Here is a 15,179-nt window from a genome sequence, read left to right as displayed (position 1 = left end):
GTAGGTTTATGCTGTACGTATGCATTTGCTAGGTGAAGTAAATATCTGCTTGAGCTGTGCGAGTGCTTCAAGCTACAAATAATGGTTTCCTTTACAAGAGGGATGACAACAATGGCACAGGGCATTTGTATTTTGACAGGTCTGTCTAATAAATGTTCTGTAGCTAATGTAATATTTGATGGATGCTCTGGGAAGCAATCCAGTGCTGTTCTCTGCTTTAATATTATTGTCAGGTGAATTGAGATTCCCATTAAGATTAGATTACAGAAGAGAGCAGAAATGCTTGCCTGTCTGCAGACACGCATGCCAGATGCGCTGCCACTGGAAGACTTTGTTTCCAAACACAGCATGGCAGCAGCAGATGCTGCTTTATGGGGTCTGTAATTTCAGTTTTGAATACAATGTCTTCTTTAGAGATGAACAAATAGGCAAGAAGACACTATTGGTAAGTAACAGTATCCAGTGGCGTCACTCAAAAATCATGAGGTTTTGGTCCATGGAAGTGCTCATTCATCTGCTGTGGGAATGATTATTCTGGTGACTATTGAAAGAAAGTTATTTAAAACCAAATCACCAGAAGACCTGTGTTTATCCTAAGCCAGTTGGTACATGAATTCTCTGCAAAATGGCTAGTGCCCTAATTAAATACAAGGAAATATTCTGCTGGAGTAAGAGACACCTATCCACCTGCACAGCCTTGCTTTCACTTTTCCTATGAATCCGGTTGCACTAATTTCAAAACAGGGAATAATGTTACTAAGGCCATCTAGTTAGGAGGTGTTTTCTGCACCTCTTTACTTGAGTTTGTCTCTCACAATTTTCTCAGTTTATTTTGCCTTGAAAGTGATTCACATTGTTTTGCATGATGGTCTTCTCTAACTGAGCCATTCTTCTCTTTGCGTGTTGTGTATGTGTGTCGTCGTGTTACCACTGTGCTATTCTCATTCTTGCTGCTGCTATCTATGCTGACACTCTGGGGACAGGCACAGACTATGACTGTTGGGAATGAAAGCGTTGAGTCCGTGCGGCGCATGAATGGCTTGCGGAGCAAAGAGTCATCAGCTTACGGGACAGTGAATCAGATCGGCAATTCAAGTTTGAGGGTAAAACCGTAGTGAGAAAGAGAAAGCAAGAGAGTTTTACTATGTGCAATGATGTCATAAATCAGCAAAATGGATGATTTTGATGGCATCGCTAGTAGTCTCTTGTATTCTCTTTTGCTAAATGACCCCGCTGAATACACAGTACTGTCCCCAGCATGAACAGCAGTTTCATGTTGTACATTCTTATGGCCCATCCTTATGCTTGCTTTTTTCCATGGTTGGCTTGTGCTACCCCCATTCCAAACCTCCCAAGGAAAGTGCATGTATATTTGGTAGCCTGGTCCTGTATAAATATAGCGTGAATGGGGTGGACAGGAGCATAGGAAATCATAGAATCATAGAATGGTTTGGGTTGGAAGGGACCTTAAAGATCATCTGGTTCCAACCCTGCTCCCATGGGCAGGGACACCTTCCACTAGACCAGGTTGCTCAAAGCCCCATCCAACCTGGCCTTGAACACTTCCAGGGTTGGGGCATCCACACCTTCTCCGGGCAACCTCTTCCAGTGCCTCACCACCCTCACAGTAAAGAATTTATTCCTAATATCTCATGTAAATCTCCCCCCTTTCAGTTTAAAGCCATTACCCCTCATCCTATCACTACACTTCCTGATACAGACTTCCCCCCCATCTTTCTTGTAGACCCCCTTTAGGAAGGCTGCTAGAAGGTGTCCCCAGAGCCTTCTCTTCTCCAGGCTGAATATCCCCAACTCTCTTGGCCTTTCTTCATAGGGGAGGTGCTCCAGCCCTCTGATCATCTTCGTGGCCCTCCTCTGTACCCCCTCTAACAGGTCCATGTCTTTCCTGTGCTGAGGGCTCCAGAGCTGAACACTGTACTCCAGGTGCGGTCTCACAAGAACAGAGTAGAGGGGGAGAATCACCTCCCTCGACCTGTTGGTCACGCTTCTTGTGATGCAGCCCAGGATATGGTTGGCTTTCTGGGCTGCAAGCACACATTGCCGGGTCATGTTGAGCTTCTCATCAACTAACACCCCCAAGTCCTTCTCCCCAGGGCTGCTTGCAATCCACTCATCAGCCAGTGTATATTTGTGCTTGGGATTGTCCCGACCCATGTGCAGGACCTTGCACTTGGACTTGTTAAACTTCATGAGGTTTGCACAGGCCCACCTCTCAAGTCTGACAAGGTCCCTCTGGATGGCATCCCTTCCCTCCAGCGGGTCGACTGCACCACACAGCTTGGTGTTGTTGGCAAACTTGCTGAGGGTGCGCTCAATCCCACTGTCCACATCACCTACAAAGATGTTAAACAGCACCAGTCCCAATACCAATCCCTGAGGAATGCCACTCATCACTGCTTTCCACTTGGACACCAAGCTGTTGATGACAACTCTTTGAACTAGCCAATTCCTTATCCACCGAGTGGTCCATCCAATTTAGAGACAAGGATGTCACATGGGACTGTGCAAATGCTTTGCACAAGTCCAGGTAGATGACGTCAGTTGTTCTTCCTTTATCCATCAACACTGTAAGCCTGTGATAGAAGGCCACCAAATCTGTCAGGCACAATTTGCCCTTAGTGAAGCCATGTTGGCTGTCATCAATTGCCTCCTTATTTTCTGTGTGCCTTAGCATAGGTTCCAGGAGGATCCTCTCCATGACCTTGCTGGGCACAGAGGTGAGACTGACTGGCCTGTAGTTCCCCGGGTCTTCCTTTTTTCCTTTTTTAAAAATGGGGGTTATGTTTCCCCTTTTCCAGTCAGTGGGAACTTCACTGGACTGCCACAACTTCTCAAATAAGGTGGGTAGTGGCTTAGCCACTTCTTCCGCCAGTTGCCTCAGGACCCGTGGATGCATCTCATCAGTTCCCAAGGACTTGTGCACCTTCAGGTTCCTTAGATGATCTTGCACCTGATCTTCTCCTACAGTGGGTGGTTCTTCATTCTCCCAGTCCCTGCCTTTGACTTCTGTGACTCGGGCGGTGTGGCTGGAGCACTTGCCGCTGAAGACTGAGGTAAAAAAGTCATTGAGTACCTCAGCCTTTTCCATGTCCCAGGTAACCAGGTCTTCCATTTCCTTCCAGAGAGGGCCCAGATTTTCCCTAGTTTTCCTTTGATCACCGAAGTACCTGTAGGAGCTTTTCTTGTTGCCCTTGATGTCCCTGGCCAGATTTCATTCTATCAGGGCTTTAGCTTTCCTAACCTGATCCCTGGCTGCTCAGACAATTTTTCTGTATTCCTCCCAGGCTACCTGTCCTTGCTTCTACCCTCCATAGGCTTCCTCTTTGTGTTGATGCCTTGAGATGGTACTGCCTTGAGACAGTATTGCCTTGAGACAGTAAATCCCACATTGTGTCATCTTTCAGATGAGTGCATTCCAACAGAATTTGGTATGTATAATGAAATGCATTTTTATTGGTATGGTATTTATTCCTGAACCGTCAACCTGCAGTGTTCCTCCTCATGATGTCCTGAGCCCTGTTTAGTGGAGTATGAATAGCTATGAATGAAAAAATGTTTTTCATTGGTTTCTTTTTATTTGCTTGGAGAAGAGCCACGGGGCTGAAATCTTTTACACAGTTTAATGTGTAGCATATCAGAACCAATATGATAGCAGCTGATAGATTCAGATTTTGGGTGAGTTGTGGAGGTAATAAAATCAGTGATGGAGAAAGAAATGAGCTTAGTGTGCAGCTCACTGGTTGGTACTGGTGGCTGAGAAATGAAATGTATTCATTTAAATAAAATGAGACCGGGATTTAAATTTTTCAGGACCTGACTTCCCAGAACAAAAACATTGCCTGAGCAGCTTTTGAGCTGTAACGGTCCTCTGACTTTGATCAAGCTCTAAAGTTACGTGATTATAAGATGCAGATGTTTTCAGTGGATTTTGTACACTGTAAAGGGAATTAGTAGCTTTCAAAATCAAAGCAAAAACCACAGTTCACGTTACACAGCAAAATTAGGATAGAGGATTTGCAATGTAATAAATTGTTCACTTTCAGAACTACGATATCAAGCAGTAGAAGAGAGCCTTCATTTCTGGATACTTTCTATTGTAGAAATAATCATATTTACACATATACTAAACTGAACATAAAAAGAAAAAATTCAGGGTCTCTCTAGAAGATATGACCAATATTACTGTGCTGCCACCGGAAAGCTGATGTCATACAACTACAAAACCAGTCCAAGTAAGTACTCAGTGTTGCGTGTCTTATCAGTCACAAAGTGCTAGTAGTCCGGCTAAAGTTCATGTAAGGCCTGGTTACTCTCTCTAAGAAAAGCTTGCAGAAACCTCCCTTCTGCTTTTGAATATTGTGTATTAGTTATACAGCCAGGGCAGTACACAGAGGGACCATGTCGCTGCAGTACTTTTGCTGCAGAGCCCTAAGAGCTGGAGCTGCACTGCTGTTGATTTCCCCTGGAGAACTCTCACCACACAGGTGATGTGCACTTGAGAGGTGAACAGAGGAGACTTACCAAGGTAAAGGTTTCTGGAGCAATGCTACCGTAGCTGCAGCTCGGTACTTTTCTGTTCAAGAGAGGGACGCTTATGTGCAGAGGAGAACACAGCAACATAGCCTGTGGTGCCACAAGAAGGTCACAAGCAGGGAGCTTGACTTGCTGAGGTATTGCTCACTGAACCAAGGGTATATGGTGAATGCAAATCTAAAAGTCATAGTCAAGAGGAGACAGTGTAAAAGAGGGGTGATTGAATATTTATACTGCATCATTCAGTGCTAATCTTGGGAGAGAAAAAATAGGTGCTAAATCATGCCTGACCAGGATTCCTGGATTTAGTAGCTGGATCTACAAAACAAGAAAAATAGTGTTCCTGGTTTTGTAAGCCTATATCTCTGTCACTGCTTTCGTTATTGCTTCTGCTGGCTCTTGTTCTTCTTAGTGCTACAACCCTCAGAGCATTGCCTGAAAGCACAAGACACCTTAAGAGACCTTTGGATCTCTTAAGCCAAAGATCAGACTGGTTAATGTTTCTCTAGCAAAGTCTGGGTCATGTCGTTGATGGTCCAGAAACTGTATTTACAGCTGAACCATTGACCTGTCATTGCATTGGAAAAGATTGCACTATCAGGACCTGTTGCCATCTTCCATACAGAATAAATCCCTATATCCTCAGGTAATCAGTGCTTCAACCTGTCTGCCTTCCCCATGCAATTTCTGTTGGAGGAAGCATTCAATGCTTGTCCTAAAGTTTCGTGTAGTCTTCCTGCTCACAGTGAAATACACCCATCAGTAGCAATACTTAACTGCTGAGAGAAATGGTTGCCTATTTATTGTATATCATGACACTACTTTTTCATATAGAGGGTACAGGCTGCAGAAGCCATGAGTCTGATGGTACTGAGGATGTAGTACAGTTTCATTATATTAAAATCTAAATTTGCATAGTGCCAGATCACTTGAAAAGAACTTCTTTTTAAAATATGATTTGTAATAATCAAAAAATATTTGGTTATTTTTCAAAATGATGGGTTTCTAGGGAAGCAAAGAACTCTGTTTACACAGGTTCAATCATCCCTTTTTGAAAACAGTAATTATTATACGATCAGTAGTCAAAAGGAGTCACAGTACACTAGTATTCATACCATCATCTCAGAGATGACTTCCTAAATTATATGTGTGATGGTTACCACTGTGACCAAAAATAGGGGTTAAGTTTGGGAGCGTTAGTGTTAAAAGCAATACTTTATAGCTTGAACGAAATACTGTGCAGCTGGAGGCTGTGACAGACTTTAATCCCATGTGCAGGGAACACAGAGCAATAAAAATAACAATGCTGCAGCCAAGGGGGTTCACATGCATGCACATTAGCAAAGGGAGGCACAAATGGTGTTTTCAAATGAAAGAGCTGGGACTGAGACTAAGTGATTACAGCAGCAAAGGATAACTCCACTAAGCAAAGATGGCAGCACCTGGTCAAGTGCTCCAGAGAACTGCTGGCCTCTGGATGGAGCTGCCGGTGGTCGTGTGGTTTAACCCAGCAGGCAGCTAAACACCCCACAGCCGTTCGCTCGCTCCCCTCACTGGGACGGGGGAGAGAATCGGAAACTTATGGGTTAAAACTTGTGGGTTGAGATAAAGACAGTTTAACAGGAGAGAAAAGGAAGGGAAAACAATAATAGTAATGATAACAGAATATACAAAACAAGTGATGCGCAACGCAATTGCTCACCACCTGCTGACTGATGCCCAGCCAGTACCCAAGCAGTGGGCCACCCCCCCCACCAACCCCCCAGTTTTATTGTTCAGCATGACATAACGTGGTCTGGGGTATCCCTTTGGCCAGTTTGGGTTGGCTGTCTCGGCTGTGTCCCCTCCCAGCTTCTTGTCCCCCCCAGCCTCCTTGCTGACTGGGCAGTATGAGAAGCTGAAAAGTCCTTGACTTAGTGTAAGCGCTGCTCAGCAACAACTAAAACATCAGTGTGTTACCAACACACTCATCCTAAATCCAAAACACAGCACTACACCAGCTACTAGGAAGAAAATTAACTCTACCCCAGCTGAAACCAGAGAGGTGGTGAGGTGGGTACCCCAAGTACCCAAAGTCACTGCAGCTGTCAAGATAATACAGTATTTCCATCTTCAAAAAGGAAAAGAGGTATGCGTTAACACCAATTTTCAAAGGCCATCTCTGCCATTCTAATCATATCGAAATCCCTCCATCACACCCTCCAAACAATTTTCTAAGATTTTCTAGACCTTCCCATTGAAAAAAATCAGTGCCTTCAGCCTGACTTTGCCTTTAAAACACTTGGTACTACCGTCCCCGGTGGAAATAGTTGCCCACTAGCATCCGTGTGCACTGCACTCAGTGGCATGACGTGCACGCTTTGCATTATGTAAGGTGATGCATCATGTGAATAATGGAAGTGCTCAAGGAAAGCCCCTTTTGTTGAGCTGCTTTTGGTACTCGCCGAGCGAGCTCAAGCTTACAAGTTTCATTGTGAAAAATAGGAATCTGAGTCTGAATGGCTTTCTCTCTTGCATCTTGCTTACTTAATGGATTAAAGAGCACGTAGCTGCTGCTATAGATAAACACCCTCAAGATATTGTGGTTATTTTTATTTCTCCAGGGCAATTGCATTAGCACTTTAATGTAACTGCGCAGAAAAAATCCAGTGGAAGATAAATACACAAAAAGGATCATTTAGCTTGCAAAGAACCAGTTAAATAATAGACACAATACATTTCAACATGTTGCCGTGTCACCTTATGACTTCGTCTGAATGTCCTTGTCTGTCTTTTTATTGTGAGCATGAATAGGCTAGGAATGGCCCTAGTTAACATCAGTCAAAGCATCTTTATTGTTTATTAAATGGACTTACTGCAGTGAGTTTAAACATTTAAACAAAAGCTTCATCTCAAACTAGGAAAACATTTTGATATAAATCCTTAGTCTAGCTCTAGGCACAAGTCTAAAGAGACCGAAGTCCCCAAATAAAGAGTAACCTGTAGGAAAAGAAGCAGTTCAGCCATGGGGGTGGTATCCAAGCAATAGATCAAAAAAAAAATCTAGTAAGAGCAGTCTGTCCAGGTGCACAGACTAAGCTTACTGGAAATGCAGATTTTCCAGTGAAAAGCAAACACAGACAAAAAACCAGTGGAAGACAGAAGTTGGTTATTATTAGGGCCTGTTTACAATTGTTGTAAAAAGTGAAATGGAAGCTTTTCCCTCCCTTATTAGAGGAGGGAAGGTAAAAAACCTCAAAACAAGTACCTGTGTTTCATGTGTTTTGCAGCCTCAGACACAATAAGATGATGGGCTATATGGGGTGGATTTTTCACCCCAAACCAAGAAACAGAAGAGAAGAAGGATAGTTATATTTCAAGTGATAGAACTCTGAAAACCAAATAAAAATTCAGGCACATTAAACATTCTGTAATCAAAGGCAGACTAATTTATGGAACATGTAATACCAGTTCCTGAGAAAGACCTCCAAATATCAAGTCCCAAAATATCTAAGCATTAATTAAAGCTGGTAGAGTACAAGTGTGCAAGCTGAAGTAATGGAATCCAGGTACCAGAGTAGAGGCAAAGCCAGGAGAACAAAATCAGGAGAACAAAATTCATAGTTCTGAGGAAAAAAAAAATTGAGGACAGGGAAAAAATGCCTAGTCTAGAGGCGGTGGAAACCAGAGAAGTGGAGAACTGCTGGGGAGTTGGTAAGGCTACAGAATGGTGAATCTTTTTATCCACTGAAACGATCAGAGCGGTGCAACACAGAGTACTCTGTGGGAGCAGGGGACAGATAATCAAACCACAGGGATCAGACACAGCACCAAAGCATCAAGTAGGACATGATGCATTACCGTGACTCATGTTGGTCAGCATGCAAATAATTTAGCAAATTGCTCCTTAATGTTAAATAAGATATGAAGAGGATATAAGCATTTTAAAACTAAGTTTAAAAGGGCTACAGAACAGTAGTAGTACAATTTTCAGATCTGGGATGATGAAATGACTGTATGCTGCACGACCTGCAACAGGTGGGACTGGAAAAGCCAGAGGGAGTACCTGAAGGTTTTTTTGTTTGCTCGGTAGCGTTACTTTGCTTTAGAAACTCCGAGTCCTCTCTTGTACCTACCCAGCATGCAGTGGCTGAAAGGATCAGCTCTGAACTGACAAGCCTTGGGGACTGAAGTTTGCACTTCACTCGAGTAAGTTTGTCCTGGTAGTCACTCATGAACAGCAGGAAATACGCCAGAAATGAACTCTGCAGTTTTCCAGCTCATGAAAGGTACTCTCCAGCTGGGTGCAAATGTCTCAATTTTATTGTACCTAGGGGAGAGTACAAACTGAAAATAGGGCAGAGGAAGCTAGAAAGAGCCAGGAAACAGTGTTCTTATTTTTGATGCTTTAAAGCAACAAGAAGTAGCTTTTCAAGAACCACCTGCCACAGGCACAAACTTTTGTTTTTCAGAGTATTTTAGAAAATCGTGATTCTTTTGCTGGATGTGTTCTGACCCACCTTATTTCATGGAAAAAAGTGAAAAAAATTGGCTAATATGCATTTCATGATCAAAAACGAAGAAAGGGGACTTCAGGACGAGTATGTTTAACCTAAACTGCCCCTATCCAAGACTCCAGAAGGAGAGTGTAAAGCCATTGCAGTCCCAAGATTTAGGGTGCACAAGGGGTCAAGGAAACAACTTTGCCCCAAAGCTGGCTCCTTTGTTCTTTCCCTGTAGGTAGTTTATCTTTACTGTTTTCCTGCCTTTACTGTTTTCAGGGTTTCCCACTGCAGTGGTGGTCAGGTCCTCTTTCCCATGGAGGGGAGAAAACACCTGGGAGGAGAAGAGTTGCCAGGGGTCCATCACGACACGGTTCTGAGTTCTGGCCCAAGCCTCATTTTCAACAGCAGAGTATTTCAGCATGAATAAATATAAATTAGTATTTCTGCAAGAGAATGAAAGGGTCAGGCAGTTAAAGCCAAGCATAACGCAGGCTGAGAATTCCAGCACTGCTGTACCCGTGTATTTCTACCCTAACTGGGAACTGTGTTCGCCCTGTGCATCTCCAGAGCATAGTACACCAGTTGTACCAAATTACATAGTAAATTGGTGAGATGGGCAAGTGTTCAGTAGGATCCATGAAATGCATATTTACATCTGACCCAATTAATCCCTTTCTCCACAGGGGATAGAAGCTGCTATTTGAATGTAATTAATTGTGAAGCATTCTGTAATGATGTTGTCCAAATGACATTGTGCAAACCCAAATTGTATTAACTAGACTGTTGAAACCTCACGCTGTCTCAAGGTCTGAAAAACTTCATGGGTTCCAGTAAAATCCACTTTCTATAGTACCTTTAAAAAAGTGGTGTTGAAGCCATTTGTTTCTCTATCTTTTTTTCCAGGGGGAAAACAACGTTGTTTAGTTATTCCTGTTCAAGTTGACAGCCATTGCTTATGGCAAACTGATCAGTCAGAGCCTGATTCTGACATACTTAGTTTGATTTAATGATCAAACATGTTTATTTCACTTGATCCACTGCTAGAGCAAGATGCTATTTACTGTAAATATGGATATCCGTACTCGGATATTTCTCTTGTGGCCTGATTTTGTTTCTTTCTTTCTTTTTTTTTTTTTTTTTTTTGTAATAACACTGATCTTCCTTGCACAAAAGAAGCAATTGGCCAACTAGGAGTAGATGGATAGGTGCGGAAGGAGATTTTCTTTGCTACAACATAAGGAGGGGGCTAGGGATAGTTACACTGGAAGGAATAAACACCTTGAAACTCCACATATTCTGAGTGCTTATTGCTGAGTCTTCACAGGGTCCTCACAAAGACCCATTTCAAGTTGGGAGCATCTGAAAACTCCTTGCCAAGCCCAACCACAGGTCACTAAAAATTTACCCACTTCCACTCCCTGTGACTGGACTTTCCCCATGGCATCTCAGAGCTGGCACAGCCCTGGCTTTTCCCACACGACACTTCTTTACTGCAGCAGGATCAATATCAAGGACTTACTATTGGAAAGCTCAGTTTTCCAGTGGCTGGTTGAGTCTATCATCTGGCATACTGAGTGTGCCAGAGTGTTTTTAGCTCCTGGAGAAACAGATTGGAAAGGTCAGAAAAGACTGCCGTCATTGCCAAATCACATGAAGTGACGGAAGTCCAGAATCCTACCTGGGAATTTCTGCACTGAGCCTGTAACATCTCTCTGAGCAATAGCATAGCTCTTCAAATAATTTAATTTCTAACTTGTGCATGTAATTTCTCATACAGCTACTGTATATACATTTGTACACACACATTTATAATCCACTTGCATAAGTGCAAGTTATGTTACCAAAGTGCCAGGGTTTTAATTTCTCTGTGATATCATGACAAGACTCCCAGGAGATACGACACCTTTGTTTTCATGCCTCACCTCACTCTCTTCAAGTGATTCTCCATGTAGTTTTCTGAGAGAACTCTTTCTGCTAGTCATGTGGAAGTGCTCTGCCTGTGACTGACTCATTCATTTTTCTGCTAAGCCTGCTGGTGATAGAGACTTGCCTTCAGGTGCTCTGTAATCTTCTCCTGTCAAAAGAATAACTAATTAAGAATGGAGATCACAAACCCTGTTCATTAGAGATTGTCTGAGTTGCACAAATGTGAGATCCTGTGTGCCATTCTAGGAAGGCAAGTTGTGTGTTTCCTCTTCAGGATGTAAAGTCTTCCAGGTGACTGCATGTAGCAGCCCTGATACTCTCTAACACAAACTTTCCAAGAAGTTGATCTATCTGCTGTCTGTTAACTTATGCCAGCTTTCTCTTTCACTTCCACGGAGGGCTCACTTTTCTAATATGGTTTGTTTCTCTTGTCAAATTGACAAGAAAGAGCTGTACAACAGATATTTATGCAAAACCCAGAGGATTTTATCACATTCACAGTCTTCAGGTTTTGCAAACACAGTGTAGAACCAGAAACTAAGCCTCCTCATTTGCCCCATTTGCAGAATTTTTGTCGTGTAGGCTTTTTATGTGCTGAGCATGGCAGGCAAGGGAAATTATAGCAAGTCTAATCAAGTGTAATGCCACTACAGGCTGGTGAGATAGAGAGAACTTGTGCATCACAGGATGCTCTTTTAGACCCCTTGGCATCTTCTGTCTGGAAGATGTACATGGTCCTAATACCCCCTTTTTCACCATTACATACCTAGTTAGGTGAATTAAGAAGTATTTGTCTGGTCCCATGTGTTTCATTGCATGTGCAGCATGGGTGCTTATACTGCATAAGTACTCTGTCCTAACTTTGAAAGATTGGTGACCCTGAGACTGTCATGGGACTTCCCATGCAAAATTTGGGGGAAGTTCTTGTGTTCACAGATATTTATACCAATGGGTGGATACTTCTGAAAATCACTTTGTGCTCTTGCTCAATAGTTTTCCAGCCTTACCAAGAGATTATATAGGCATTTCCTATAAACTTGCAGTGGCTCTTGCAGAAGACAATTACCTTTCTTGCAAGTTTTGCAAGTCCTTGCCCCATCCTTTACAGAGGAGCAGTGACAAATTATCCAGCTTTTCAACTGCAGTTTTCTTATTAGACCATAATGTCAGGTAATCTTCCATCAGACAGGTCCCTCTTGGGTATTTGTGCATGTATGTGTGTACGTGTGTGTCTCTAAGATGAAAAGCAGAGGAGGTGTAACATATTTTAGATATTATTCTCCCTACATTAGCTTTACACTGTATTTCCCACACAGGTCACTGGATTTCTTTTGTGCCTGTCTACCTAGTAATTGCCAGTTTCCCCCAGGCTCTCATATGCTGGCATGTCCTGCCATGCCTGGGCTTCAGCTTTTCTGAATTTATTAATTCTAGTTCTCTCTCTGAGCCTCTTATGTTTGGGTATCATGCTTCTCACTCCAGGTAGCCTCACCGATATTTTTGGTAATGATTTCCCTAGCAAAACTAAAGAGGATTAGTTGTTTCTTGATTTATCTGTTAGCTTCAAAATTATTGCTCTATGTAGCTTTTTTTAATTACTTTTCAAACCTTTCCTACGAAGCGTAAGGTTAGTTGCTCTTCCCACCCAGTTTGAAAATCTGTTTTTTGGCTCCTCAGCCTAGTTAATGTGTTCTTCATGTAGCATTTGTTTTCAGCTTAACCTTTCTAGCTAGCAACAGTCAAATTTCTTATCACAGACCCAACAAAACTGGATTCCTATCAGAAATAATAGCTCTTTATTATAGATTTTTTTAAAAAAAATGCTTGTAAACAATTGTTTTAGTAATGCCTACAGAAAGGTATAATACTGGATTTAGATTCTTGTTTTCAGGTTTACATCTTAGGCACAATGAGCTTGTCACCTGTTTAAGCTAAACACGCTGCATTATAGTCAGAAGGCAACGGGACTTGGTAGGAACATTTCTTCTGGGCACTCTGGAAACCTAGCAGTCAAATAGCCAGTGGAGCTTTGAAGTTCATAGGGCAGCTGTTCAGCAACCAGCTGCATCTCTCCGCTGCGTGAAGTTCGATCTGGAGATGACAAAGCCCAAGAAGGCTGTCTCGTTAGGCCAGGGCTCTGTCTAGCACAGGAGGCTCTCTGGGACAACACGTCCTCGGTGCATCCTCCTGGGCTCCAGGACTTTGCAGCTCAAGGACTTTCTAAGCCAGAGGTGGTATTTTTGTGATGAGTAGCCTTTACTATTTATGGATAGAGCAGTCAGTTCAATGTGATTTATGAATTATTAAAACACTTTTCTTGAACTTGCTGTAAGTTGTTCACATTAGCTCCTCAGCACTTGCGGGACTAAGAGTACATATGGCCACCGGAGCCACCGGGAGTTCACGTTGGGAGTGAAAAGGGTGTTGGAAGTGGAGGAAGAGCGTGTGTGAGGTTAATCAAGAAGTAAAAATAACCAAAGCTGTGTATTAAATGAAAGCAAACAGGATGACTAATGGTTTTGCACATTGTAATGCATATTTGCAGGGTTCAGTTGGTATCTGTCATGAACAAAGCAATACGGAGTTCAGTGACGGTGCCTGCAAGGAGAGCAGGGTTGAAAGAGAAAGGAAGAGAGCTAGTTATGCTAGTTTTCTTTCCTGATCCAAGGTATTTCTGTTTGTACAATTACATGAACAAAAGCAGGAACAAATTTAGCATATTTAAGGACTTAGCATAAGCCAGCTTCATCCTGCCATTTCAGATTTCTCAAATAGTGGTTGGGAGGGCTCTGGTGGTCTTTAGCCCATGCAAGCAAGGAAGCAAAAACAATGGAGAAAAATAAGATTATTTGCTCCTGTAATGTAAAAAACCAAAACCATGAAACACTAAGTCAGTGCTACTGTTCCAAGTCTTCACCTTCACATCGACTTCAGATATTACATAAAAGCAATCGATTAGCTAGCTTTTGCAGTTCTTTTTTTAAATGTTTTTGAGCACTGCCATTTTGTTCCTTATTTTGGAGATGTCCTAGATTTGTCTGTCATGAACTATGATGGAGTCAGTTCTGTATTTTTTGCTAATGGGTTGGTCTTTTATTATTCTGCCCTTACTGTTACCTGTGCTGGATGTTCATGCAGTGGTAATATAAACTGTACTTTTTCACAGGGACCAAACACGCATGTGAAGAAAAAGTAATAAAAACTCCAGAGATGGTAGCTTTTTGCAGACACAGAAAATGTTGTCTTACTCCCTAGCTGTAAATACTCTTTTTTCAAGTTTGCACAAAGGATGTTTTTCCCCAAATACGTGACAGCTCTTTTAAGACGCTCTGGTGCTGTATGCTCCTGTTCTTCTATTACTTCTAGACACTGAGGATGCCTGTTTGTGTTGTCTGTCTCTGATTTGCTCTTTGATCTTTGTTCACTTTCCCTTGTGGCTTATATTGTGTTATTTTGTTGTAAAAATAATCTATTTGAATTTTGTTTTTTGATGCATGAAGACTGATGATTTTGTCACCCATCTTTGTTCTGTTACTGCTTTTCTCTTTGTTTGGCGAGTTATCTTGTGGGTATTTGTGTAGCTGAGGCTGAATACCACACTTATATCATGACAACAGATATTTTTTCATCAGAGGCTGTGTTTGAACTTAACAGCTGTTACTTCCTGAATATTTTTCGAACCCCACGTGACGCTAATAGATGGTTTTATTGCGTGTGGCATCCCAGCCAGTGTTCTCAGAGTCTCGCTTTTCTTCTGTCACCACTATACATTCCTTGCCGCTCAACCTGCCTCTCATGAGTCTGTCAAATATTTACCTCCTTCAGCTATGAAACAAGAACCTAGTTCTCCTGCAGCGAGGTCTTATTCATCTGAGGGGAGATAGAAAGGTGTTTTAGGGGGCATATCACACCTTATCTCTTGTGTGAGCTGTGGGCTGCCTTAGCCTGAGGCAGGCTCCTGCACTCCGAAAGCGCTGTACCCCAGGGGTACAGGGGTGCCCGAAGGGTAATCGGCATGCCATGGTGGGATGTGAATTTTAACCTTTCTTATCCCTCAAGTCCTCCCCTCTTGCCTTCCATATCACAGTGAAGATGTCTTAGGAACTAGTAGCAAATTCCTATGAATCTGGGAATCTTTTCTGTCCGCAGCTTTCGAAGCTTCAAAGCAAAGAGGCTTAAACTTTAGCCTCTTTGCATGTTTAAAGCATTACAACA

At 42.5% G+C, this 15,179-nt stretch overlaps 1 protein-coding gene across 6 annotated transcripts in view; it reads left to right on the top strand.

The window, feature by feature from the left end:
* GLRA2 (glycine receptor alpha 2) overlaps positions 1 to 15,179 on the top strand; it is a 135,357-nt gene that overhangs the window by 104,378 nt on the left and 15,800 nt on the right. For 4 of the 6 annotated variants that reach the window (XM_069770356.1, XM_069770353.1, XM_069770352.1 and 1 more), the window contains exon 9: positions 984 to 1,103. The exons of the other annotated variants lie outside the window; for them this stretch is intronic. In XM_069770356.1, coding sequence (XP_069626457.1) covers positions 984 to 1,103 — 120 coding nt within the window. The remainder of the gene's footprint in view (positions 1 to 983; positions 1,104 to 15,179) is intronic. 6 annotated transcript variants of the gene reach the window in all.

This window comes from Haliaeetus albicilla, chromosome 25 (assembly GCF_947461875.1).
Source record: "Haliaeetus albicilla chromosome 25, bHalAlb1.1, whole genome shotgun sequence".
Lineage (NCBI taxonomy): Eukaryota > Metazoa > Chordata > Aves > Accipitriformes > Accipitridae > Haliaeetus > Haliaeetus albicilla.
Note: the sequence above shows the minus strand (reverse complement) of the source record. Positions and strands in the feature narration are given on the sequence as shown.